The 25704-nt window shown below is 46.4% G+C and overlaps 1 protein-coding gene across 1 annotated transcript in view; it reads left to right on the plus strand.

The window, feature by feature from the left end:
- Positions 1-216: 216 nt before the first annotated feature.
- The window catches only part of LOC108937932 (teashirt homolog 3-like), a 34589-nt gene continuing 9101 nt past the window's right edge, over positions 217-25704 (plus strand). Inside the window, exons 1-2 of the mRNA XM_018758166.2 lie at positions 217-322; positions 734-1236. Of these exons, the coding sequence (XP_018613682.1) occupies positions 1197-1236 (40 nt within the window). The 5' untranslated portion in view covers positions 217-322; positions 734-1196. The remainder of the gene's footprint in view (positions 323-733; positions 1237-25704) is intronic.

A 25704-nucleotide genomic window follows, 5' to 3' on the forward strand; every position in this document is an offset into this window, starting at 1 on the left:
TTCATGCACGCTCTCGCGACAAGGGACACCCAATCAAGCGCGCATCTCATCGATTCGAGCCGCTCGCGATGGACCCGCAGTGAGCGCCGCCGCGCGAGGGAGCCAGGAGTACCGCCGCTCCGCGCGCCCTTTTGGTTCTTTATCGCCATACATTTTTCCCCTTTTCTGCTTCGCAGCCCAAGAGGGGGAACCCGCCTTCGATGCGCGCGTGGGGATCTGTCCTCCACGCAGGATTTTCCACGCGCGCCCCTTTCCGATCCCCGCGTAAACTGAGCGTATTGCACTGACTCCGCTTCCCGATGGGGACACATCGAGGGATGAGGTGAGTGTGTGTGTGTGTGTGTGTGTGTGTGTGTGTGTGTGTGTGTATTTTGCTTCACACAGGTGTGACAGAACAACACTGGCGTGGTGTGTAACTGTAGTCAGGAGTGGCTGCGCTGACACGCGTCCGATCCTCGGGCAGTTTTTAAAAATTCGCATGACACCGTGGGTTCTGTTGTGCAGCTGTTACTGTGTTTGTGTGTGGGCTACACTTAATGTTACACCGGTGGCTCCTCGGACGTACAAGGTGTGTCAGCCCTGGTGTGACGATGTGTGTGTTGCGGTCCTGTAAAATGATGATGTTATTGTGATGCGCTGATGTTGATGTGATGATGTTGTATTGTGATGTGGTGATGTGTGTCCCTGTCCCTGTCTGTCTCTGAGTGACGCGATCCTCTCCTTCTCCTTTAAGTTCTCCTGTTGCAGCTCCCCCCACCAGGAGAGGCGCGCGCTGAGGAGCCAACAGCCGCACCGCCGCGTCCCGCTCCGCTCTGCACTGGGGACATAGCAAGACCTCAAGACAGGACAGGAGGAACACCTGCCTTATACCGACATCTGATTTTTTTTTTATTTGAGTTTTTTTTTTAGTTGTTTTGTTTTTGTTTGAAGAGCGCCAATCTGCGCGAGCCTGCTCGCAGAGCCCCGCGTGCCGCGCGTGAAACCATCCGGGATCCGTGGGTTTTATTTTTTAAACGAAAGAGAACTCGTGCAAAGCCCACAGCGAAACACTGACCTGAGAAGTGGACCAAACAGCGAGTGAAGAGCAGGAGAACACCGCGGAGATCGGAGGAGATCAGAGGGGAGATCACAGAGAGGGGAGATCAGAGAAGAGAGAAGCGCGGAGGAGATCAGAGGAGATCAGAGAGGAAAGCAGCATGCCGCGGAGGAAGCAGCAGGCGCCCCGACGCGCCGCAGGTACCCAGTCCTCCTCAACCTCTACCGGGGTAAACAGTCAGTGTGTGTGTGTGTGTATCTACAGAGTCACTTACACCTGCGTGCGCGGTTCCGTGTGAGTGAATCTTGCATCTGAAAAAGTTTAGTTTCCCTCCTCTCTCACACACACACTCTCGATACAGTGTAATAAAGGAATGTTCTGATTCCGCTGTTCCAGCGCTCAGTGATACAGTGTAACAATTTCAGTTTGTAACCAGTTTATGCTACTGAGTTACCGTGATGTTTTGCTTCCACTTTTACGTCGGTTCTATCTATGCGCCAGGAGAAAGGAAAGGAAAGGGTTCCTTCTGGAGGTGGGCTGCTACCCCCGTCCCTCAGCGCAGACCCCACGGGTCCAGTGCTGCTTTGATGGTGCTGAGTTTGTCCACCTTTTTCTACACACTCCCTCCTCTCTACCCTCCACGTTCTGCTCCAGCTCCTCTCTCAGAGGTGTGTGAAGAAGCTCCAGCGTCAGCTGACTGTCACGAAGCTCTCTGACGCTCCCTTTTGCTCTTTTGCCGCTTTGTGTTGAGATATTTGATCGCTAAATGTCAACTTTGGCCTCGTTTCTGGGCCGGTTCCCTCTTTCTGGGAAGACCTGCAGATGATCCTCGCGACAATGGGCGCGCGCACCCGAGAGGGGGTTATAATGGACAATTGCCAGCTTGGATTTGACGGCTGATTGATCGTCTGTCATCTGGCCGTCCTTTGATCTATTCATCCCTGATAAACATCAATAAATCACCGCCCATGGCAACGACACGTCTCCTCTCGCTAATACCTCTTAGGCAACTTTGGTTGTACATTTTGTAATTTTTGTTGGTTTTGCTGTTGCTTATGGTCACATAAAACACAAATGAGAAACAGGCAGTTTGAGACATCACACACTCAGAAACGTAGTTCATAAGTTTTTTCTTCCTTTTCTTTTTTCCGAAAGAGAGAGATTCTAAGTTTAATCGCTGGAAACACTTCTTGTTAGATGTGCATGATAGGTTGGTATCCATCAATTTACAATGTTTAAATATGGAAATCATATAAACAATATGCAGATAATGTCACTGTCTTGAATTTTTTGGCTGGAATATGGGCCAGGAGAACTAGACTCCTGGTTTGTAATACACAGCAGTCCAGAGTCACTGTAGCAATGTAGTGTTTCTTCCTCAACTGTGACTAACAAATTTATTAGTGTGATTTTTCAGTACATGAAATATTTTTGTTCATATAGTTACTGTGGATCAAAACAATTTTTGTAAGTGGCAAAGTAAATAAAAAAAGCTTGCTAAAAAAAAAAACACGTGACACATGGTGAAATTTGTCAGTCAGTGTTGAGGACAAATGTTCTTTCAGCGTGGATGAGCCCAGCAACTGCCATGTTAGATTTGTTGGGTCAAGGGAGGAAAGCTGAAGAGCTCAAACACTGAGTATAACCACCCATACAAGCACTTTAAACATTTTTTCCCCCACATATGTGTTAATTCACTGTAATCACTTGACTTTTGCTTGCATTAATTTTTATTTTACTGGCTTTGTTGCATCATTCAATTCTGTCTTAGAAGTAAAGCATCCGTTTGGCCTGGTCTCCAGTTTGCGCCCGCGGTCTATGTCAAAGTAAAAGGCTGTGAACAACGAGAAGCATCGTGGCCTCCTGCATTCATCGCTCAGAGCACAAAAACTTATCTGTTTCAGAGCTAAAAATATGTCTATGCCTTTTAGTAATTTTGTGGTCTTGCATAAAAAGAAGCATTGCCCCACGTGGGTTAATGTAGACGCACAGGCACACACACAGAAGTCGTATAGAAATGTAACTAATAGTCTAATCGGGAGACGGAAGAGTGGCTCGCTCCGTCAAAAGGGACCCGTCAGAACGACTTTGTTTCATATTTGATTTAATTGTCTCCTCTCTGACAGGCACATTCATCAATAGCTTTAATGGTCAATCAGAAGTTGGCGGAGTGAGTGCCTTCCGTCTCCCTCCCCGCTTCGGCCTGGGCTTTACTTTATCAAAATGCTTTTGCCTAATGGACACTCTCGGGAGTGGGGGGGTGGGGGTGGGTGGGGGTGGGGGTGGGGGGTGAGGAATGACTGAAAGCCTTCTTATTTGGGGAGTGAAACAAAAGTGATGCATTTGTTCTGTTGATGGCGGCCGAAGACAAATATGCAGGCAGAGAGAGAGAGGCTTTTTGCGTTCAGACAGAGCAACTTCCTGTCTGCATTTATTTATTTATTTATTTGCCCAGTCACACTGCCCCCCCACTCCACCCACCCAAGACCCTTTTTCCACTGCCCCCCCCCCCCCCGACGGCTCTTTCACAGCTGCAAGTTACAGGGTTCACGAGTGCTTTGTGGCACACAAAGAGCGATGACAAATTGATGGCTTTGTAGCGGCAGAGAGAGCAGGGGAAGATGTCAGATGATGGACCCTGATTAGGAACTTTGGGAAATCCAGTCCCCGGCAACCTCGAGCCGTTCGTGAGAAAATCTCCCTCACTCCGCCTCTGCTCTTCTTGCTCGCTCTGCGTCTTGTGGCCCCCGCCCCTCCACCCCTGTCCACCACCTCCGCCTCTCTCTTCTCCCCCAGTCTGAAAGGTCCACTCAGCCATAGAAAAAGAGAAGTTGTTTTGCCAGCTTCATTAGTGTTCACCTAATTAGCTGTAAACCTGATGGATTCCTGACAGCCCTAATGATTGGAGATGACAAGCTCTTCGCACTGTCACGGCGCCGAATTAGGTTTGCAGCTAGTTTGATGTAATCAAGTTGATATTACACAGTCCTGCCTGCCTTTAGTTGTGCATTAACTCAATTTTCTGCAGCAGGTGACAAATGGGTTTCGCTACCTGGGTAATCATGTTCACAAGAATTAGGGCACTTTTAATGGCGGGGAGTAGAATAACACGGCGGACCCCTGGCCGCAGCCGCCCAGCAGAGGAGCAGAACAAGCAGGTGCACAAATGATCCCTGTCTGGCCACGGCGTTCCTTTTGAAAGTCCACCTCTATTCAGAGCCAGACAATGTAGCAAACACAATGTCTTGTTTGTTGGCTTCAAAGTCTGCGAAAGCACGGATATTGATTACTCCAGGAGGATACAAAAGCTCTCAAAACTTTTTCTTTCTGCCTTTTTCAATCCTTTCTGCATATGGTGGTCATAGAGCAAGCACTAAAATGATGCTTTCGGAGCGCTGGTTTAATGTTTTAGTGGTGCGATAACACGGCGGCGATGTCGTGGAGATATAGGTGGGGGATTTATTAAACGCCACGTCTGGCAACTTCCTTCCTTCAAGATAAGTTTAAAGGCGTCTCTGTCACTTGTGCAAGATGGATTGTGTTGACGTGTGTCATTATGGCTCCATTCTTAGGCCAGCCGGTGTTACTGATGTTTGCGATCAGGTGAGAGGGAAACGCTTGCTCCGGCAGCCGTAGTACATCCCCAAAGACGATTTATATAAATCCTCGCCTTGTGACAGATGCAGTTATGGTTAACATAAGTTAAATTACCTGTGAACCAAACAAACCGATATCTGCGATTTTGCGTGCGTGTGATTGATTGCGCAGGATGGAGGGACATACATCATGTGCAGTGCACAGGAGCAGAAGTGTGTTCAGATCATTGTTAGGTTGTGTGTGGCCACACCCACTGGCCAGTAAATCCATACGGGCCGTGGAGAGATGTTGCCCTGCTTCACCCTGGTGCCACTGAGCACTTTTTCAGTTTATACCATTGTTAGAAAGACTCTGATGTTGGTAATAGTCGCAAAGCTTAGTAAATAGAGAAAAACACAATGTGAACAAAAATTCTAAGAAAAAAAAAGGAAATATCAAAATAATGGACAGCGGACAAGTTGACCGTTTAGGAAATCCGAACCTTGCCGTTTTCAGCATGGTTCTGTTTAGTAAGGATATAACTTTTTTGTTTCAGTGTTTGATTTTGCTGTTGAAACAAAAGCCGTAACAGGAAGAGAGACAGCACGTCCTACCACATGGTTCCTTACAGAGTAAACGGATAAGGCCTTCACAGTGGACCGCTCTGTCCAGTCACTTCTCATCAGTTGTCCCTTGACCTGTAATGCAGATGTGACTGAGGTCTTGTCGTTCGGGGGGGGTTGGGATTGTTCGGTTAGCCATAATGCAATCAACGCATTTTAATGAATAACGGTTAGTCGTTCAAACCCCTGGATGTAGCCGTTAGCATCTTCCCACTCTGGGGCTATCTGCAGATCGCTGCCCTGCAAACCTGCGTCACATTACTCTCCCCTGCTAAGACTCTCCATAGCAGCCAGCTGACAGTGTGATTAGTTATGGCCGTCCTCGGCCTTTTTTTACCACAAGAAGTGAACAACAATGAAGGGAGCTGGGAGTGGAGAGGGGAAAGAAAAATGAAAGAAAGTACGAAAGAAAGAAGGGAAGAAGGAGTGAGCAGAGCAAGAGGTGGGGGGGGGGGGGGAAAACTACCAACTGGATTTACGCTGCAGCCAGTGGAGGGAGGAGAGCTTCTCCCCTTGCCAAGCTGCAGAGCTCCAGCCGATAAACATTTTATTATTATATTTTTTCCGGAACCTTCCGTCAAGGCTTCCATTAGCTTGACAGCTGTCAATTAGAGCTCCCCTGCTCTCGCAGGCCACAGTTTATTGCCAGCAGTTGATGCTGTCATTTGGCTCACAGCTTTGCCTTGAGCGTTATCACGAGCAGAGAAACAGTCGATAGCTGATGTATCAGCAGTTATTTCTTAAATTGGCTCACAAGGCTGCGTCCTCCCCTCATTTTTCCTCTCCGTCTCCCTTTCTCCTCTCTTCGCCAGAGATTGTTTTGTGAAGGGATTGCAATGAATAGCGACTGTGTCAGGGTGAGGGAGAGTGCCAGGAAGCCAGTGCTGTTCTCACACACACACACACACACACACACACACACACACACACACACGCGCACACACAAGCAGACACAGACATACAGACCATGTCTCATCTGATTGCTAAAGCCCTATGAGTATAAATTTATAAATTCTGAGATTCCCTACTGTCTTGTCTCAAAATGGGATAGGTACATTAAGTTATGTGCATTAGCAAATGGGTATCTTCAATAAAAAGAGAACTACAAATGCTTTTTGAGCACTGATAAAATTTTTAGATGCTTCAGTTTACATAGTAAACCTAAGTTTTCTGTAGGTATAGGCAGTTTACAGACTAGTTTATTTTCTAAAGTCTTCCTACACAGTTACTGTCCATACAGACAAATTGCTAGCAGAAAAGAAGTGGAAGAAATTCAAATGGAACTTATTTATTGATAGATGCTTATTAAAATGCCTCTACAGGTTGCAGTTGTAGATTCACATTCCTGGTTCTGCATGTGTGTTATCAGCTGAGGTGACGGAGCTGGATCAATAAGACCAGGTGTATGCTGGCAAGCCTTCCTCGAGGTGTTTGAGCATAGAGGCTTCCTCCTCTTTGTTTGTTGTTTGTTAGTGTTCTCGGGATATGTGTTTGCAAGTTACCTCAACGTGTGTGTGTGTGTGCATGCAGACACGATCCTGCTTCATTGCTCATCCTTTCTGAAAAGCTGTTGAAAACCTGCAGCCAAATGAAGTGACAACACTCGGCCACTCAGAAGACCCATTTGATGAGCCTGTTTGTGAACATGTGGCTGCAGTGGGTACCCATTTGGGAAAAGGACTCCAGTAAGGTCCAGAAATCCAGCGCCAAGTGGCCGTACACCATTGTAAAGCCAAAGAACTTCCTCCAGAGTATACCTAACGGATGTTCTACCAGGATGTGAGTAACTGTATGGACCATGCTTTCCCCATCATCTTTCGAGGCATTCTTTAGGGTGGGGTTTATTTATAATTAACCAGTGATTTTTAGTGCAATTTTTCACTGATTTGGGGAATTCTGCTGACTTGCCAACTGTCTAGTTCTTTCTCAATTTTCAGCAAAGCCCTTTGGCCTGAATCGTGCTCCCGCGTGTTGGTTTATTCCTCCTGGCAAGCAGGGCCTGTCATCGAGTAGAAACCCTTTGAGCTGTACAGTGGAAGCAAGCGGAATCGTAGGTAGGAGACTGGACTCCCCAAAGGGTGGTCTGTTCAGTCCCATGAGAGACAGTACAGTTTTTTTTTACCCTGGAAACAGGTGTTTCATCTGAGCACTCAGGTGCAAAACTTGCTGAGGTACGTAGCTGTGCAAGTCATCCTGTAGGCACACACATGTAAATTATTAAGTGACAAATATGTCTGCTAAACATATAGACTGAAAATAATCACAGAAATACTTCCAAATGGATAAGAATATAAACTGTTGGAAGAGTGGGTTTTTATTAGTGTCATGCAGGAAATTGGACCCGTTGTTTGCTGCAGCTCCTCGGGGACATTGTGCTGTAATTGTGCTTCGGGATGTGGCCAGCGAGGAGCTGCCTCCGGAGGACCCCCTACGGTGTTTGGCCAGGTGCTGGGGTTTATCAGGGTGTTTGCATGTGTGTCCATGAGTGTGCATTTGGTCACTGTTTTGGCTCGGACAGAGTTTATCCTGCAGCCTGTGCATCCATGGCAGAAAATGAAGCTGTGTTGTCGTTGAGGAGCAAAAGACGGGTCCAGGGAGCCCTTGTAGGTTTGCGGCCGAAGGGTCAGACAGGCTTCAGACTCGATGAGCCCCTCCCCCAACACTGCTGTCAGTTCTCTGTCCGTGAGTTTGTAAATATGAAGAGTCCATTAAAAGTTACACTGGAACATACAATATTTGTTATTGTAGACGCCGTATTTATAGATGGTGCAGCTTAGTTTGTCTGTGTAACTATTTGTACTGATAACATGTTGTTTCATTATTACTCTAAGTATGCCTTTCACCTTTAGCACATTCGGGAGGACAAGAAATACAAAAATCATCCAAAATGAAACCAGACATGTAGGTTTGGAGATGTCTGTGGCTGCATTGCTCAGTCTGGAATCGTACCCCTGTGATGGGGGTCAGTCAGTCATTATCCTTTCATCGTCGTCCTCTCTTCCCAGCCTGGACCATCTCCAGTCCTTTCTGCTAGTGATTTACCTGATCTGAGATCCTTACTGGACTATATATTTTTATTTTTAGATATTTTTAGGATACAACTTCATGAGGGCTGTACTTGATCACGGTCAGTTTTACACTTTGACTGCAGCGGTTTGCATTTGGTCTAGTTGGATCTCTGAGCTCTTGTCTTGTTAGATGAAATTTTGTGCCCCCATCCCTCCTTTTTAGCCTTCAGAATGAGGATGGAAGAGGGAGAGGAAATGGTGAGACTGTTGTTTGTGTGTGTGTGTGTCCTCGCAACTTTGCGAGTGTGTTGTCAGTGCAGGGGGTGTTGGCGGGGGCAGGCAGGTGTGAGAGGAAGTCTGTTTTTCCACTGTAGCCCTGTTGCTAATTAATGTTCCTCGGTACGATTCTGTCGGAGTTGAGTAATGTTTTTGATCTTTATGCCTGATAACCGCATACTTAATGAGATTTCAAAGCTTCTAGAGATGGGAGCGCAGCTCCCTGCAATTATTGACAGATGCCCCTTCTTTGCCATTGGGTTCAGCTTCATAAATCCTGCTTGGGTAATGAGGTTGAGAAGTGCCACCCTGCCAGTGAGCTAATGAAAAGAGGGGGCGACGAGGCCCCCGTCCTCCTCGTCTGACACATTTTTCCTTTAAATGTACTCTGCAGATGTCAGAGCACAGAGCCTCACTTGTGCCGCGCAGGAGAAAGGAAGGAAAGCGGAGGGTGAGATGCGGAGGAAAACAAAAGCAAGGAGAATGGTGGGGGGGGAAAAAAAAAAAAAAACACTGTGCTCCTGAGTTGGATGCACTTGGGCTCATCGTGTATCTGTCCTCCAGTTCAAGCCGCTGCCTTGGTGTTCATGCTTTATTTCAAATCATGGTGTCTTTGTTGCAGGAGCCAACTGTGTCGGGTTTGGCCGACTCTGCCCACACGCGCTCACGCACTTTGCCATCATACACTCTGCATCTGTATGTTTATAATTCTTTTTTTTTTTTGCTTTTATTTAGTTTGTTCTTTGCATTTTGTTAGTGTTAAAATAACTTGAGAGTGTGTGTGTGTACAGTACATACTGTAGATAATTCAATATATGTACATATTGTAAATTTTGTAGCTGGTGGAGGGGGGACTCCCAGCGGTGGAGGTGCAGACGGGAAGTGCCGCACGTGTTATTTTGGGGACTCCTGAAAGGGGATCCTGTCGGAGAGGGCCGTGCCACACCAAACACTCCATTTCCTATTCGGCAGAGTCGTATATCACTGACCCGCCCTTCCCTCCCGGCAGAATGACACGTGTCATTTATCAAACGTGTCTTGCCAGACATGGGGGGGATTATGGTGGGAGGGGGAGGAGAGACAGAGGGTGTGGATTTTTACCAGGGCACTCCTGTCCACCCAGGCTGGAGAGGCCCGGGACGGCTGCATCACAGATAGGACTGCTGCTTGCCATGGTGGGCAGGGTTTGGGCAACTAGTGCCATTGGACCCGGGATCCCTGATACCTGATGGGTTGTCAGTCTGAGTGAGGCAGTCTACTGTGTGTCTGAGTGTGTCTGGACCTCTGGCCAGGCCTCCTATGGTCATGAGCAGAAGGGGGCATATTGAGCACTAGGCGGTCTGTGTTTCTGGATGCACCTCCTTTGTTTGTTTGCATTGTCGAGCTCTGCTTGCGAGGGAAGCCCCTCAGTGATGTATGTTTGCACCCATGTGTGTGTCTGCGTGTGCTTGATTTTCTCTGTGGTGTGTGTGTGTGTGTGTGTGTGTGTGTATGCATCTGACAGCCATCACTCGAGTGCGTAGCGGCTTGCTGGGGGTTGTGTAACCGAATCCAGGCCCTTTCGGGTCTGCCTTTATCCGAACGTGCATTACTGAAGACGGATGTTTCTTAAAAAAAAGATTGATGATGGATATGGAGCTTATGGTGCCATTTATCATTTTGAATATTATTTAGACTCGGCGAGTAAAGCTGTAACTTGAGAGTTGGGTGAGCGAGGACTGAGCGGGAAGCCGGTGATGGATGGCTCCGCTTTCTACATGTTTGTTACCAGACACCGACTGACCCACCGTCCACCGCGACGCTCCTCACTCATTTCCCTGCTTTAGTTTTTTGGGAGCTTTAAAAAAATCATTTAAAACAATATTTAAGAGATTTAAGGAATGCGGCATAGACAGTTGCTACAGAGAACCGGTTCGACTCCCATGTCCGGAGTAATTTGTTTCTGTGTTGATGGGTGATGGAGTCGGACGCGGGAGTGAGGGGAGCCGCTGTCGGTGACTCTGAATGAGGCCTCACAGCTGGTGTTAATTAGGAGGAAAGGAGAGCTGACAGTCTTTTTTTAAAAAATTATTATTATTTGCAGCATATCCGTACAGCGATACGTGTGAAAGAATCAAAGGCTCCGCCTGTGTGCACTGAGGAGGCTTTTCAGGGCCTAATTAAACTTTGTTATTTTATATAATGGAAAACCGCTTTGGAGGCTGAGCCTATGCTCTTTAACACCCTAAAAAGAACTCAAACTGAGAAACAAACGGGTTTGATGTATCTGGTTAATCAGAGGATTCTGTCAATCAGTGTTTTTTAAATAACTGAATCCGGTTCAAGCAATTCTCTTTGGAAATATGAGTCTTTTACATGATTGAATGTTCTTTTCCAGAGTCAGATCACCTGCTGTGAATGTCAGTGTGGTTTGTGTTCCCTTTATTTTTTTTGGTGGTGGTATTATTATTATTATTATTTTTGTGGGGGGGCGCAGTGGCGCAGTGGGTTGGACCGGGTCCTGCTCTCGGGTGGGTCTGGGGTTCGAATCCCGCTTGGGGTGCCTTGCGACAGACTGGTGTCCCGTCCTGGATGTGTCCCCTCCCCCCGCCAGCCCTACACTGTGTCTTGCTGGGTTTGGCTGCGGTTCCCCGCAACCCTGTAGGGGACAAGCGGTTCAGGTGTGTGTGTGTGTGTGTGTGTGTGTGTGTGTGTGTGTGTGTGTGTGTGTGTATATATATATATATATATATAATAATAATAATAACAATAATAATACACACACACACACACTGGCTGAAACCGCTTGTCACGAGCGGGGTCACGGCGAACCGGAGCCTAACCCAGCAACAAAGGGTGCAAAGCTGGAGGGGGAAGGGACACACCCCAGGCAGGATGCCAGTCCCCCACAAGGCACCCCAAGCAGTACTTATACCCAAGACCCACCAGAGAGCAGGACCCGGTAATGCCCGCTGCACCACCGCGACTCCCCTCATTATTATTGTTTTTTTCATTTTATTTAATTTTTTTTTGTTTAAGTTATTATAGTTCTTTCTTCAACGTGACTTTCTATGTGAGGTTTGTGCACTATACTATTTACGCTGATTTAGAAATTTAAGGTAAATTCCTTGATCAAGGGTACAGCAGCAGGACTCAAACCCATTCCTTTGAGTGCAAGGAAACAGCTCTAACCACTACGCTGTAATGCTTCTGTTGTATGTGTCCTCACCTGCACATGACTGCACAAATTAAGAGTACATATGTAAATGAGGTAGTGTCTGGAAGGATCGAGGTCTGGGGACAGTGACCTGCTGTTTGTTGGCATTGGTTTAATGTGGTTGCAGGTATGGCCTAGCAGCCAGCGGCCCAAGGGGGCCACTGCAGTGTTCCAAGCCCACATTTCCTGCTTGAATCACACCCACAACCGGAAATCCTAGTGCTACATCTCCACCAGAACCAACTGCTTTATGTCTAATCATGGAGCTATGCTGAGAGAAGAGTGCAGCAAAGGTCAAACCCAGGACACTTCTGATCAGGTCCATAATAGGAAAACAGTTGTTTTGTTTTGGTCTTCCTTTCTTGCCTTACCCCTCTTTTCTCTCCCGCTTCATAGCGAGAGACATGATTTATGGTAGCCATCCGTCTTTGGGCTTCATCCATCACCTCCTGGTTGCTAGGCAATCATGGAAGCAGCTGTTTGCTCTGAATCAGACAGAAATGCTGTCAATCATCGGCAGCAGGTGAATAGCATTAGGAACACGCCATTGTCAGACGGAATAATTAATCAAAGGCAGAAAAGATAATTAAAAAGATATGACCCTTTCAAGCACTTGCTCTGGGTTGCTGAGAAAAGGAGTTGGGGGTGGGACGGGTGACGGGTGGGGGCAGATACTGGCTCTCTGTCCTTCTGAGTGTTTAAACTATAGGGCAAACCTGGCTGACTCCTCCCCCTAGCCTGACAGTCATGTTCTGATTGGTTGAAAGCTGAAGGGATGGACACACCCCTCCCTATCGAATGCCAAGTGCAGGGAGGTGACCAATCGAGGGGTTAGTTTTCCTTGCACAATCACCGTGTCACATTGGATCAGAACCACAGAGGGACCAAGCAGTTCATCTCCGTTCACTTCCTGCTGGCATTATTCCCTTGTTCAGCAACCTGCCTCCAAGGAGTGCTCTGTAAGCCGTCTCTGGGTGTGATGTCCATCCAGGGGGAGTAGGAGGTGTCAAAAATCTGTCTCCAGCAAGGACCAGACAAGCCAAGGTCCAATAGGAGAAGGATGTAATTCGATGCTCACCTGGGTGGATACAAAGCCTGATGAGATGCCCTCAGGCTGGTGTCCTCAGGCTGCGGACATGGGGGACAAACATGACAGATATATGTGATTTTATAAACCAGAATACACAGTGAAGTGAAATCTTTAGTCTGGTTTTAAAGTGCCGAGAGTGAAATATATGTTCCAGATTTTGGTACTTCCCCAGTGACCGTGTGTAAATATTTACTATTTGTATTTATGGAGACTGTAGAGCTGCTCCACCTGCACAAACTGTCCAGCTTTTCCATATGTATTTACAGCTGGGTGTTTATTAAAGCCATCCAGGTGGAGGAAGGTGCTCGGGACATGTACCTCTTGGGGGCTCCAAGGCCAATCTGTAGCAAGAGCAGGGGACATGTGGCCGAAGGAGAGTCTTTGGATGTCTTATCAGGGTGCAGAGAGTGAAGTATCGATGGGCAGATGAAAATGGATTGATAGTGATCATGCCTTGATTATCAGTGTATCACACGTACAAATACTGCGGTAAAAATTGGAGAGTATCAGAATACAGGGGAGGTGTACCTTGAAGTTGGGCGTGGTGAGAATTATTATTAAGTGATTGATCTGTTACTGTTGATTTTTACTACTGTCTGACACTTCTCCATGGTGTCTTACAGTATTGAGTTTGTACACAGAGCTACTTCCAGTGATTTGCCAACTTATACAGCAGGGTAATTTTTACTGTATCAGTTTAGGGTAGGTACCTTAATCAGGGATATGACAGTAGGAGGTGGGATTCAAACTTGGGCTGATCCAAATGCAAAGTAGTAGCTGTAACTACTGCTCCACTTGATCCCCTCTCTGAGTTCTGAGGTCAATTTTTTTCTGCTGTGTGTCACCTCACTTTGATCGAGCTTCACTGAAATTTATATAAAATAACGTGACCTTAAATGGAAAAAATTAGATCCACAACACCTAGAAAAAACATTATAAAAATGATAAAATTATTATTGTAAAAATTATATAACAGTTTATTTTTATAATATTCTCTTTAACTTCAGTCAGGTTCCTTTCCTGCACATTGGCTTCTGTCAAAGCAAAAGAAATGTCCAGAGTGTGTGTGCATGTGTGTGTTTATGTTTGGCCGTAGCACTCTCTCAATCTGCTCTCAGGCTTCCCGGTGCCTCTTCCCAGAGATGGTCCTCCTGTGTGTGTCTGTTATGGCGACTGACAGCAGTGCATGCTGGGATATGAGCCCCTGTCCCTCTCTGCTGCCTTCCCGCGAGTTCCTGCCTTTGTTCTTCCCCTTTGATACGGAACAAGCTCCTGTAGGGCTGGACATCTCCCACCCGAGTTTAAGTGTACAGGGTGGCCATGGAGCAGCGAGGCAGAGCAGTAGGAAGGGGGCGTGGCCTCACCCCCTCGTGCCGCCCCCTCGGCCCACCACAATGTGCTGCACTACACTTGAAAGGCTTTCCCCTGAAGCTTGGCCTCAGGCAAGACACACTTCCCCGACTGCCGGAGCTGCGCTGTGCAGAAATCTGCGGTGACGCACCGACTGCTAACTGCACCCTGAACCTCTGTGATCCTAAAGCTCAGAAAGACCCAGCAGTTGACCCTCTTGTTGATGTGATCGTTGTAACCCAACGGACGACCATGTTTAACCCGTTTTCCCATGTGAACTGCTTCCCCAGTGTCGAATGAGATGCCGCCTGCACACTGTTACCACAGTTTATTTCTGAATCTGGTTTTATGAGGTGCAGCATGCATAGTGTAACAAGAAGTGTTACATTGCAGTTGTAGAACCCGGGTTTGAATCCCATTCTTGCTGTAGTACCCTCATTTGGGGCAATTGCACTGAATTGATAGTGTAAAAATTACCCTGTCAGTGTAAGTAGCCTATTTTACAAACCTCACACTCTTAAGTCACCTTGGGCAAAGGTGTCATGTACACGATGTTTAATAATGATGGTTATTGTCTCTTGAGCACAAGGGTGCTGCAAAGCAGAGCCTTCCTCCCCTGTGCCGAGTGGCTCTGCTGACAGCCTGATGAAGGTGAACTGCCCTGAAACTCACCTGTTCAGCAGTACCGTGCAGCTGCACCTGGTGCTCTTGCTGGCCAGGCTGATGTCATTTGTTTGGGGAACATTCGTTGCAAAACGCATTTTGTGCTTTAAATAAAATGGCCTGAAAATAACACCGTTTTTAGGCCGGCAGAGTGCAACACGCGGGGGTGGGGCTTGTGTGGAGCACCATGTGCTGACAGTGTGCTTGTGCTCCTGTGGGGTGTCCCCAGTCAGGCCGGAGCGCCCCCTGGCTGCAGTGGCATGGATGTGAACGTGAAACTCCACCTGCTGCATTCCCAGCAATGTCACAGGACATGGGGGTGGGGGGGTGGATGCAGTGGTTGCAGGAGTAGACTGGGAATGTCTTTGGTGGGTCTGAGCAGGAGGTGTGATGTTTAACCACGATATACCACCCCTGTGTTCAGTGAGTCTGGCCTGAGGAGCCAGGACCCAAGCCAGTGGACGTGTCTGACTTTAATACCCCCCCCGATGACATGCTGGCTGCTCTGACAGGTGTGCACCCCCCACCCAGACACCATATTCAAAGTGACAGATTTATTATTATTTTTGGAGGCACAGATTTTGATTCCACCTCTTGCTTCCAGCCTTCTGAAGATCCAGTACATTGCATCAATATTAAGTGAGATTTTGTAGTTTAAAATGTTCAGTTTAATGAATTTTCTTTATACTTTATTTTATTATTTTTTTTTATTCTATTTGTAAAGTGGTTTAAATGAATAAGTGGATTCCAACCGGCAATCCTAAGACCAGGTACAAACTGAAATATTATTATTATTATTATTATTATTATTATTATTATTACAAATGGACTGAATTTGCAGCAATACAGCAAATAAAACTAAATTCTTTGCTCCAAAATGTTTCCCATTTGCTGAAAACTTCTTTAATAATCAGTAATAATGAAAATGTTAGGAACAATTCTATTTGCTGTACCTGTGTTAGGAAACAGTGCTACATCAGACAGCAGTAACATGACGAGAGACACAGAATTTGTGATTGAAGATATTTCCTTATTTCATTTGCAATGCATACACATTAAAAATGATACCTTTTCCAAATGTCCCCCTCTGAGAAACACAGTGCTCGTATGGGTGTGGTGTTTCTGTGATATTGCCGTGGTACTGAGGATGTGTGATGAGGGGTGGAGTTGGGTTTCGGGCCCTGAAGAATCTGCGGTGTTATTAAGGGCTTGGGGTTGGAACCCCACCTGCTGTGGTTGATCCCCAAAATTTAGGAACAAAAACTGACATCGACACAGTTTATTTGTTTTCTCAAAAAAAAAAAAAAAAAGATTTCTGTGTATTGAATCAGTTTTGGGTGTCTTAACTATCCGCTGCCATGGAATTAATGATGGTCTCTGGTGGACTAACAGGTCTAAGTGTTGCCGTCCTGTTCCCGTGTCAAGACCTTGTGCGCGAGCGCCGTGTTCACCAGAATTAGTCTATTTACATTAAGTGGCCTGCTGACATGGGAAAAAGGTTGCTTGAAAAATTTCATTGACCGGCTATGTGTTTTAAAGACCGCGACATTGTCCCTTGAGATGGAGCTCCTTTATTACAGCAACACGCATTTACCGCAGTCATGGTAAACAGGGGAGGAGGCCCAAACTCGCAGCTGCAGCCACCTCACCATACAAGCAGATACTATAAAATAACTTTTATAGTAAACTTTTATTCTGTAGTAAATGATTACAACAAACATGAAACATAACAAGGCTATAAAAGTGTAGAGAGCTGGCCTATGAAAATATTATGGTAAAAAGAGGAGAATAGTTATTGCAGTTATTGTTACTATTGTTTATCTGACACTTTACCCCAAAATGACTCGCAGTGTGAGGTCTGTACATCAATTTACCCATTTATACTGCAGGGTAGTTTTACGGTATCAGTTCAGGGTAAGTATGTTGATCGAGGAAGACGTGGGATTTCACCCAGTAAGCTTGTGGTAATAAGAATGCATCTTTAAGCACTACACCACCTGCTGACCCTGCAGACCAAAAGAAGGTCCTTTCTTACACCATCAGTACAGTGATGTAAAATACCTCGCTGTCATATGAAGACAAACGCGCCGTGAGCAGTTAGAGAAAAGCAGTCATGGTGACCGCAGTGCTCTGGAAACGATTGTCGGTTTTGGATGGTTCTGACCACTTCTAGCTGCATTTAAGGGATCTGAGGATGAGCAGCGAGCAAACGAGCAAGTGAGCGAGGTGGAGGAGAGCGACGGCACACTTATCGCTCCATCGTGACATGGACACCTGCAGTACATTAATACACCTGATAGGGCCTGTCGGCGGTGCCGCTCTACAATGCAGATAAGTTCCTGCACCGGCGCAGATAGCGGGCGCCGCATTATCTGGTGCACTCGCTCACAGCGCCGTTTACCCTTTATTTATTGTTTACAGGCGCGGCGAGTGGCCCGCCAAGAGATGTGCTGCGATGAGAAACGCAACATTTGCAGGGAGGGGCTAAATCGGGGGTGCTGAATGCCGCCGCTCGGCCCCCTGCATCTCTGTGACCATGGGGGTTGGTCATGTGTTTTATTCCCTCATTTTTAACACACATTTGCTGGAAAATATTTAACCCCAGAGGGTCTGAGATTTGCTTTTCATGTGTATGGTACAGTGGAGGCAGTGGACTCGGCTTTTACATGTAGGGTTCAGGGAGCAGGTCTAATCAGGCCTCACTTTACTCTTCTTCCCTCAGTCACTAGGTCACTTTCTACCTCTCAGAGATATTTATATTAATTAATTAATATGACACTTTTCTCCAAGACAACTTACAGTGTTAAGCCGTTTACACTGATTTACCCATTTATAAAGCAGGCTAATTTTTACTTTTCAACTCAGGGAAAGTTCCTTGATTAAGGGTACTGCAGCTGGAGGTGAGATTTGAACCTGGCTCCTTCAGCTGCAAGGCTACAGCTCTAACTGCTGTTGTCCCTGGTGTTTGCCAGGAGCCCCAGGTGTCTGTCTATGTATCTCACAGGGCTTCGCTCTTGCCAACAGACATTCCGACATGACCTTCAGCAGCACGCGGTCATTGAAAACCACTACACGTAGAACATACATTTATACAACATATGTATTTGATGTCACAGGACAGTCATTCTGCCTCCTCAATTTCAGGTCTCATACTTCTGCTTGGAAAAAGAAAAGGAAAGTCAAACACTACTCTGTGAGTGTAAGATCACATCGAGGAGCTCTTCACCATATGAAATACTGTGCTGGAAAGTAAAATAATTTGACAAAAGGAAGCAAACACGGCACTCTGCGATATTTACAGTATTTCCACCCTGCCTGATATTTATCACTTCTAATTGCAATGTTGGTGCCGAACATTTATAAAGAATATTTCATGTGAAATGACACTGAGCACAAGGAGATACTGATGTTGAGATGTAATAGAAGAAAGAGGGGGAAATTTAGAGACAGATTTTATGATGACATTAAACCAGTGTGACGGTGTTTGCGAGTTAATTCTCTCACATTAAATATTTAAAAATGGGGGAATTTCTACATTTAAAATTTATTCAGATGTTTAATCTTAAAACCAGATAAGCAGTTTAGTTTATTTTTACGTGAAGATGGCTGCAGACTTATTGTGCAATATTGATGAATTCAAAATGTACAATTTGGTTCTGATGGGGCAGCAAACCCAATTTCACAGTGAAGGGGACATGCGCTCATCCTGTAGGAGGTGCTGTGACACCCAGGTGGTGGGGCGGGGCTTTCTGGCTCCCCTCACTGAGCTTCTCCAACTATTATGTCATCATGTCTTAATTAAACATCCTGTTTACATCCAGTTGAGCTTCAGCTTCCGTATGTAGTACCCTCCTATCGGCACCAGGGCATGACCGCCCTCCCCCACCCCAGCTGGCACCATGTGACCCTCTGAGGGTCTGGCTTCGATTTGAAACACGCATGCACACAGACATGCACAAACAACAACTCGAGACAAGTGTGAGCGAAGTGCAGAGTCTGTGTGTGTGGGTGTGAGGAGCCCCGGCGGGATGAGCGGAGAGGAGAGAGGGGGCAATAGCAAGCGGGAAGACGGGCTGAGCCTTGTAGCATTTCCTCGTTCCCGTGTCCGCTCAGCCGCTGCTCATTTACTGAATAAATAACTTCTCCCATAAATGTAGGGGAGAGACCCCCCACGGGTTTGCAGGCTTGTCTCTCTGTTCTCCCCCCCATGTGGAGATCATCCGTTGTTTGTCTGTACGTTTTTATTCAGCTCCATTCCCTCTATTTTAACCGATAATTGTTTTGACTACATTTCTACCAGCAGCATCCTGTGTGAAGGTGAATCGAGGGCCCAGGGTCTCGTTCCAGTGTCCAGACTGCAGGGTTCCAGCCCTACCTGTGCCGAATCATTTAGGGACTATTTATTGTTTATGAGGAAGCAGGCCTTGAACCCATTGCTTGCTCTCGCTATCCTAACTACTGTCAGACCTCCCCAGCTATATCAGGCAGCAACAGCATTTCTTCCTCAAAGTATTTTTAAGTCTTTTTCTCCCCTGAAGCATTTAACTCAGTGGGCTTCAGTGACACACTAATGTGTGTCTGTGTGCGTGTCTCCCCACACTGATCCTCCATTACAGTAAGTCACTCTGAAATAATGGATATGAAACTCTAATTAAGCCGCTCTAAAAATCCCTTTCCCCTTTTTTCTCCTGGGGGGTGTGCTCCCGTGACATCTGAACACCTTCAACTTCCACCACCCCTTGCTGCACTGCTTGGTCCTTTCCTCTCCTGCTCCTCCCGCCAGTGGACTTTTATGGAATTAGCAGAGGACATCTGTTAGGTTCTGTGGGCTGACGTGTCATTAGCTCAGCGTACATGTTTACCCCGGTAAACAGGCCAATATTTCACGACAGTGTCCTGGGGATGTATTAGCGCGCGGGTTGAACTCCGGCGCCCCCTGCTTTTCATTAATATCAAGTGATTGAGCAGAACATTAACAGATAAAATGCAGAGCAGGATGACATGTGTACCGTGGATGATGAAATTAAGATGTGGTTTAATGGGTGGCGTGTGCGTGGCGCGGGGGGTGGGGGTCACACGGGGGTCATTCGCAACACACACGTCTTGTTGCCGCCGCTTCCAACACAGCATAATTCTGGAGCCGACACCACAACCATCTTCGTTTTGAAGAGGGAAACTCCTTAGCCGCTGTGAGGGGGGCGCTGTCACACTGAGTGCATTCGGCACTAAGAACTAAGGACGCGGTACGGGTACAAGAAGGGGGCCAGTGTCTCTTTAAAGTCTCCGTCCATCTGGTTATTTTCAGCGTGAGCTCGGCTCCCATCACTTTTTATTAGCTAAATAAATCACCTTTGTTGTCAATCAAGCCGCAGAGAATAATTGGATATGGTTGAAGCCTCGCGTGATGGATTATAAATCATTCAAGATTAAATTAAAAGATAATGCACAAACTTAATGGTTTGTGTTTTGCAGTTTAAATTGCCTCGGAGCGGCCTGTTTTCCTGCTTTATTGCCAGCCGTTTTTCTTTCCTCCAAACCTCGCAGATTTCAGGCCTTTTATTGCTGCGTCGAGCCGCTCACGTTTTTTCTTTTCTTTTATTTTCTTATGCTTTATTATGTTTTCTGCGGTTCCTCTTCTTGCCTGTTGCTTGTTGTGTAATCTCCTGCACTGTTCAGGTAGGTGCGTTTGGGCCCGATTCATCCCAGTTCTCCCACTAGACCACATAAGGTCCAGCCTGGAACAGATTTTAGTCTTCAGGGTCTTCCCACGACATTTGATCATGAAAACAGAACAGTAAAAGCAGGACGGACTCACCTCTGGCAAAGGACATACCAAGCATCTGCTGGCTCTGCTGGCATCATTTACTATTTATTTGTTTATTTATTCATTATTTAAATTTTTGAAAAGGTGAAGGTAATTGTTACTGCATCAATTCAGGCCAATTTGCGTACCTTGATCAACGGCTTCATAGCAGGAGGTGGGATTCAAACTGGGATATGCCAGCTGCTGCTCCAGGTCTATTGGATATCTCTCCTGTCCCATAGACCCAGAAGGATGCAGACACAATGTGCGAAGCGATCTTAAGGCGGCAGTCCTACACATCTATACGAGAGACAGGGCAGTGTGCTCCCCTGTCCGTGGCTGAGCCCATATTATTGAAACTGTCTCCTTTTATAGGTAGGATGGTAGGATGGTAAAATAATAATGTCATAGTATTTATGGGCAGATTGCTTGGCCTGTGAATTTGGCATGAGTTCCCTCTGGCTGGAGTGGGTCAGAGAATGTCTCTTTGGTCAGTCCTGTCCGAAGAGATGAGCAGGACCGCTGATGGGTGCAGGCCCCCTTAAGGACCCCCTCACCTACCACAATGTTGTGTGTTGTAGTTGCAAGTGTGTGTGTGTGTGTGTGTGTGTGTGTGTGTGAGAGAGCTGATGCTGTTTTTTATGGATTCCATGGCAGGTGCTCCTGGTTAAGGGTTTGTGGCTGTGTAATCTGATGGGGGCAGGGTTTGATACCCACCCAGGATGCTCAGTAAAACTCTTTCTCCACAGCACAGCTGTAACTGGAGTAAAATGAAGAGATGGAGGGCATGTACCACGCTGTACTAAACACACTGATGGTGTGTGCAACCCCCCCAGATAACACCCCCACTCTCCCCATCTGAACATTAACACCTCAGTTTGATTGGTTGTCCTTGTAAACAGATAGACCTTTAACCCCTTGGGCTGCCAGCACTGTTCCCCCCCACTCCCTTCACTCTCCCAGTTCATGTTGAGGGAACATAGTCAATGGCAGGGTCAAATCCAAGTGAACAGACAGCACATAGGAGCCTTTCCTCCCTGTCGCTCTCCATATTTGTGTTTTTAAGAGAAACATACTGAACACACACACACACACACACACTGTGCTTTTCTGGGGAGGGAACCATTCATCGTATCATCAATGCAAAATGTACCATCACATCACCAGAGACATTAATATGAAATTTTGCTGCTTTAAGTGTAAAATTGTGATTGAGGAACTTTTGTAAGGACCTCTGTGTTTAATGTTTGAGGGTGCAGAAAATGTTTATTCTTTCTAAGTGTACACTTCCTTTCCAAGTATAATATACTGTATATCTGGTAAACAGGTGCCAGGGATGAGGGACAGAATGGTGGGGCAGATCATTGTTGACAGCTGAGACAAATACATGTTTGTTGTGACCTCACGGAGCCCAGTGATGACAGGAAATTCTGGTGGAACACCTGTTATGGTTTACACTCCAACATACAGGTACGCCTGAGATCCCAATAACACACAAGTGAGCTTCTCTCCAAAAGAGTCAGTGAAAATCATATATTATATGAGGCAATATGTGGCAAAGCATTGGAGCCATCCCTTTGCAATTTAAACGCCCAGGTTTGAATCCTCCCTCTTGCTGTAGTACCCTTGACCAAGGTACTATCCCTGAATTGATACAATAAAAGATTATCCAGCTGTATAAATGGGTAAATCAGTGTAAGCAGATCAGTGTATAAACCTCACACAGCCAGTTGCTTTTTACAAAGGTAAATGAATAAAATAAATTATACTCAAACTGGTCTGTTTCGGGACATGATGGCCTAATTTTTCCTTCTTAGGCCAGTAAACAGTTATTTTTTTTTCCTCTCTCACTCTCTCTCTCACACACACACACACACACACACACACGGTGAGCCACATTTGGGAGAAGGAGGTCAGAGCGCTGCATCGTCATCACTCAGCGACGCACATGCACCCCACCCCTGGTAGATGCCACAATACTGTCGGAGAAATTAATCTGGTATTAATTCAGTTTACGCAGCCGTTAATTTGTGAATAATCAGAAGTATTGTTCTAGCGAGCGGCGGGCCATACATCACGGCACTCACAAGGTGCCCAAGTCAAATGGAATGTCGTGTGCACAAGATGCTCAATGGCTGTCCCACAATTCCTCTGCATGGAACACTGTGATTCGGTGCTGGCGGTCAAGCTGCAGAATGCTTAGTCAAGGCTTCGCTCCTGAGAGCCATTTCAGAACAAGTCACTTCCATTTATTTGCATGGGAACATCATATTAGTTGCTTACATTTCTCTCTCATACACACACACACACACACACACACACACACACACACACACACACACACACACACACAGTGAACTATCCATCTCTTGTCCTCCTTGCCGTCTTGCTTACAAAAGGGTCACGTGAAGGTAAGGGGTCATGGAAAGGTGAAAGGTCATACTAGGGAGTTTAGAAGATGCCCCAGACATCACTCTGAGGTCACTTTAAGGTTAACGTTTGAGGTTATCTTGCGGTCAGGGATTTGCTGGGGGTTGTGCAGTGGTGAAGCTGACCATTGAAGTGAGGATCGGCCTACAGCAGAAATCCCTGCTGCAGTGGATTGAGGTAAACTTCTCCTGGTTCGTCAACTCACCAGCAGCCTTCACTGCCCCCAGTAACGAGAGCTAAGGGAACTGGAAAACAGAGCAGAAGTGACTTTTTAATGTGCCCCACTCTCTGTGGTGTGAGTACAGACACAAAACAATGTGGGTTTCAATTCTATTGAAATGGAATGGAGCCACAAGACACACTTCCACACTTTGAATATGCAATGTATGTGAATAGTGGCGAATACAGTAAGAATGTTTGAGCATCGGAAGTAGACAGCAGGTGTTACAGTGTTTAGAGCCATCGCCTTGCACTCCAAGGACCTGTGATGGAATCCCACCTCCTGCTCTAGTACCTTTGATCAAGGTACCTAAAAAGAACTGATACAGTGAAAATTCCCCTTCTTCATAAATGGGTAAATCAGTGTAACTAGCTTATGCGTACAATCCTCATTGTAATAAGCGTCCAATAAAGGAATAAATATTAATAAGATGGAAAAAAGGAATGAAAAAAATAATCAGCAGAGAAGCAGCTATATTAACATCTTTGGCTTTTCAGCATGCGGAACAAGGCTTGTTTTTTGGATGGACTGTTGATCTCCCCCTTGGAGGGCGGAGCTACTGGGAACTGCACTGAGCCCACTGTCCATGGGGGGCAGTGCAGAGAGGAAGTGCAGTCCCCTGCGGCACTCCTGTGACACCTCCAGCAAATGGTGTGTACTGCAAACAGGCCATCTGACACCATTCACCAGAGTGGAATACGGAGGTGATTAGCAGTGCTCTGAACCGCATGCATAAACAGTGCTGAGAGCGGCGTCACCTAACTGTCAGCATTCCCAAAGCTGTTATACCTCCTAATCCACACACACCCCTCTTGTCGCCGCAGATCTCATAGACGGTCAGCTGTTACGATGAATATGCCTGTGCATATCTATGTTCGGCCCACCCGTCCCCCATCCTTCTCAAGTGGGGGTTTCAATGGGACGGATTTAATTCCTTTACTGTTTTTAGGCACATTAGTCACACTCAGACACACGTGGGCTGACGAGCAGCGAATGCAAAGCCTCACCTGCCAAACCCTGAGCCATTTCTACCGTGAGCCGTACAGCATTGTGTCATTTCCCCGCCACTGCCGCTGTGACTCCAGCGCGTTTTTTCCAGTTGGATTTACAGAAAGGAAATTTCTCTTTTTTTCCTGCCTGGATCCCATTTATAGTGTCTGAGTGCCGCTTTGCATAATCAGAATCAGCGTTCAGAATCAAAATCACCAGTTTCACCTATATTTTTGCGTGCCGCCTTAGACAGCAGAAGGTAGGGCTGTGGAATTGACTTTATCCACCCCTACTGGGAAGGGGAAGGTGGTAAGAGGGGTTGATTCTTCATAGGAGATTTACAGGAAATTAGGAGAAATCGCTCCCCATACACCATTAAGGCGGGGGTCAATGAGCCAGTGATTGCCGCCCTCTTCCCCCTCTGTCTTATCTTTCACTCATCTCTGTTTTCACGACCCTGTGTCAGGTGTCCTCGATGACCAGGGTCACAGTCATCTCTAGGACACCTAGCTGTATCCCACGAGGCTGGACCCCACCTGTCTAGTGCTGGGTCAGTGCTTTTGCATCATGATCGATGGGGCACCAGTATGACCCCCCCAGCATACCTCCTAAATGAGGTGTCCACCCTATTCCCCCCCAGAGTTCTGTACCCCACTGAACCACGTCCTCAGCCACACCAGATTGTCTGTACACGTCAGATTGCCATAATTAAGTGTTATTGATCCCAGATTCAATTAGCCTCATTAACGCGGGTCATGGAAGTGGCGAGTGAGATGGGAAGGACAGCATCCCAGGGGGACAGCTGAACGGCCCCCTTCAGCAGATTGAGCCAGCGGCTACAAACCGTTTTCTCTCTAATAAAATCACATCATACTGATGAGAGATGAGTGATAAATGTGATATTTGTTGCTAACTATAGCAAATTTAATTGTCTTTCCCTTCCTCGGTTCCGTACTCAAGACAGTGGTAAAAATGGAGACCTTCTCTGTGTCCCTTTTTGGTACCACAAGAGGTAAGGAAAAGCTCAAAATAGTTATCTTTAAGGCTTAATGCACCACATATGGGGACACACCTGTAATAAACATGAGAATAGCGAGGACACTAGCTAATTTTATTCTTCCTGAGGTGAGAGTGACTGTAAACCAAACTTCAAAGATGGACAAGCCATTGGGTGTCAGATTACATCACATGAGGCATCAGGGCCAATCAGAAATCAGAGTATAATGACTGACAGGAAAGCATCCAGTCAGGTCATTGCCTGTGTTCAAATGCCCAAGCACTTAAATTTTCTTGTCAAAACAAAGAATATACTATGAAAATGACTGTATGGTACAGATCAGATATTGAACAAACAGTACAGACTGTATATGCAGCAGTTTGACGGTATTAAAGACAGGAAGTGGGAGAAAGTCATTAGCGCAGCCACGGTATGGGTTGCTGCAT

Source organism: Scleropages formosus, chromosome 1 (assembly GCF_900964775.1).
Source record: "Scleropages formosus chromosome 1, fSclFor1.1, whole genome shotgun sequence".
Lineage (NCBI taxonomy): Eukaryota > Metazoa > Chordata > Actinopteri > Osteoglossiformes > Osteoglossidae > Scleropages > Scleropages formosus.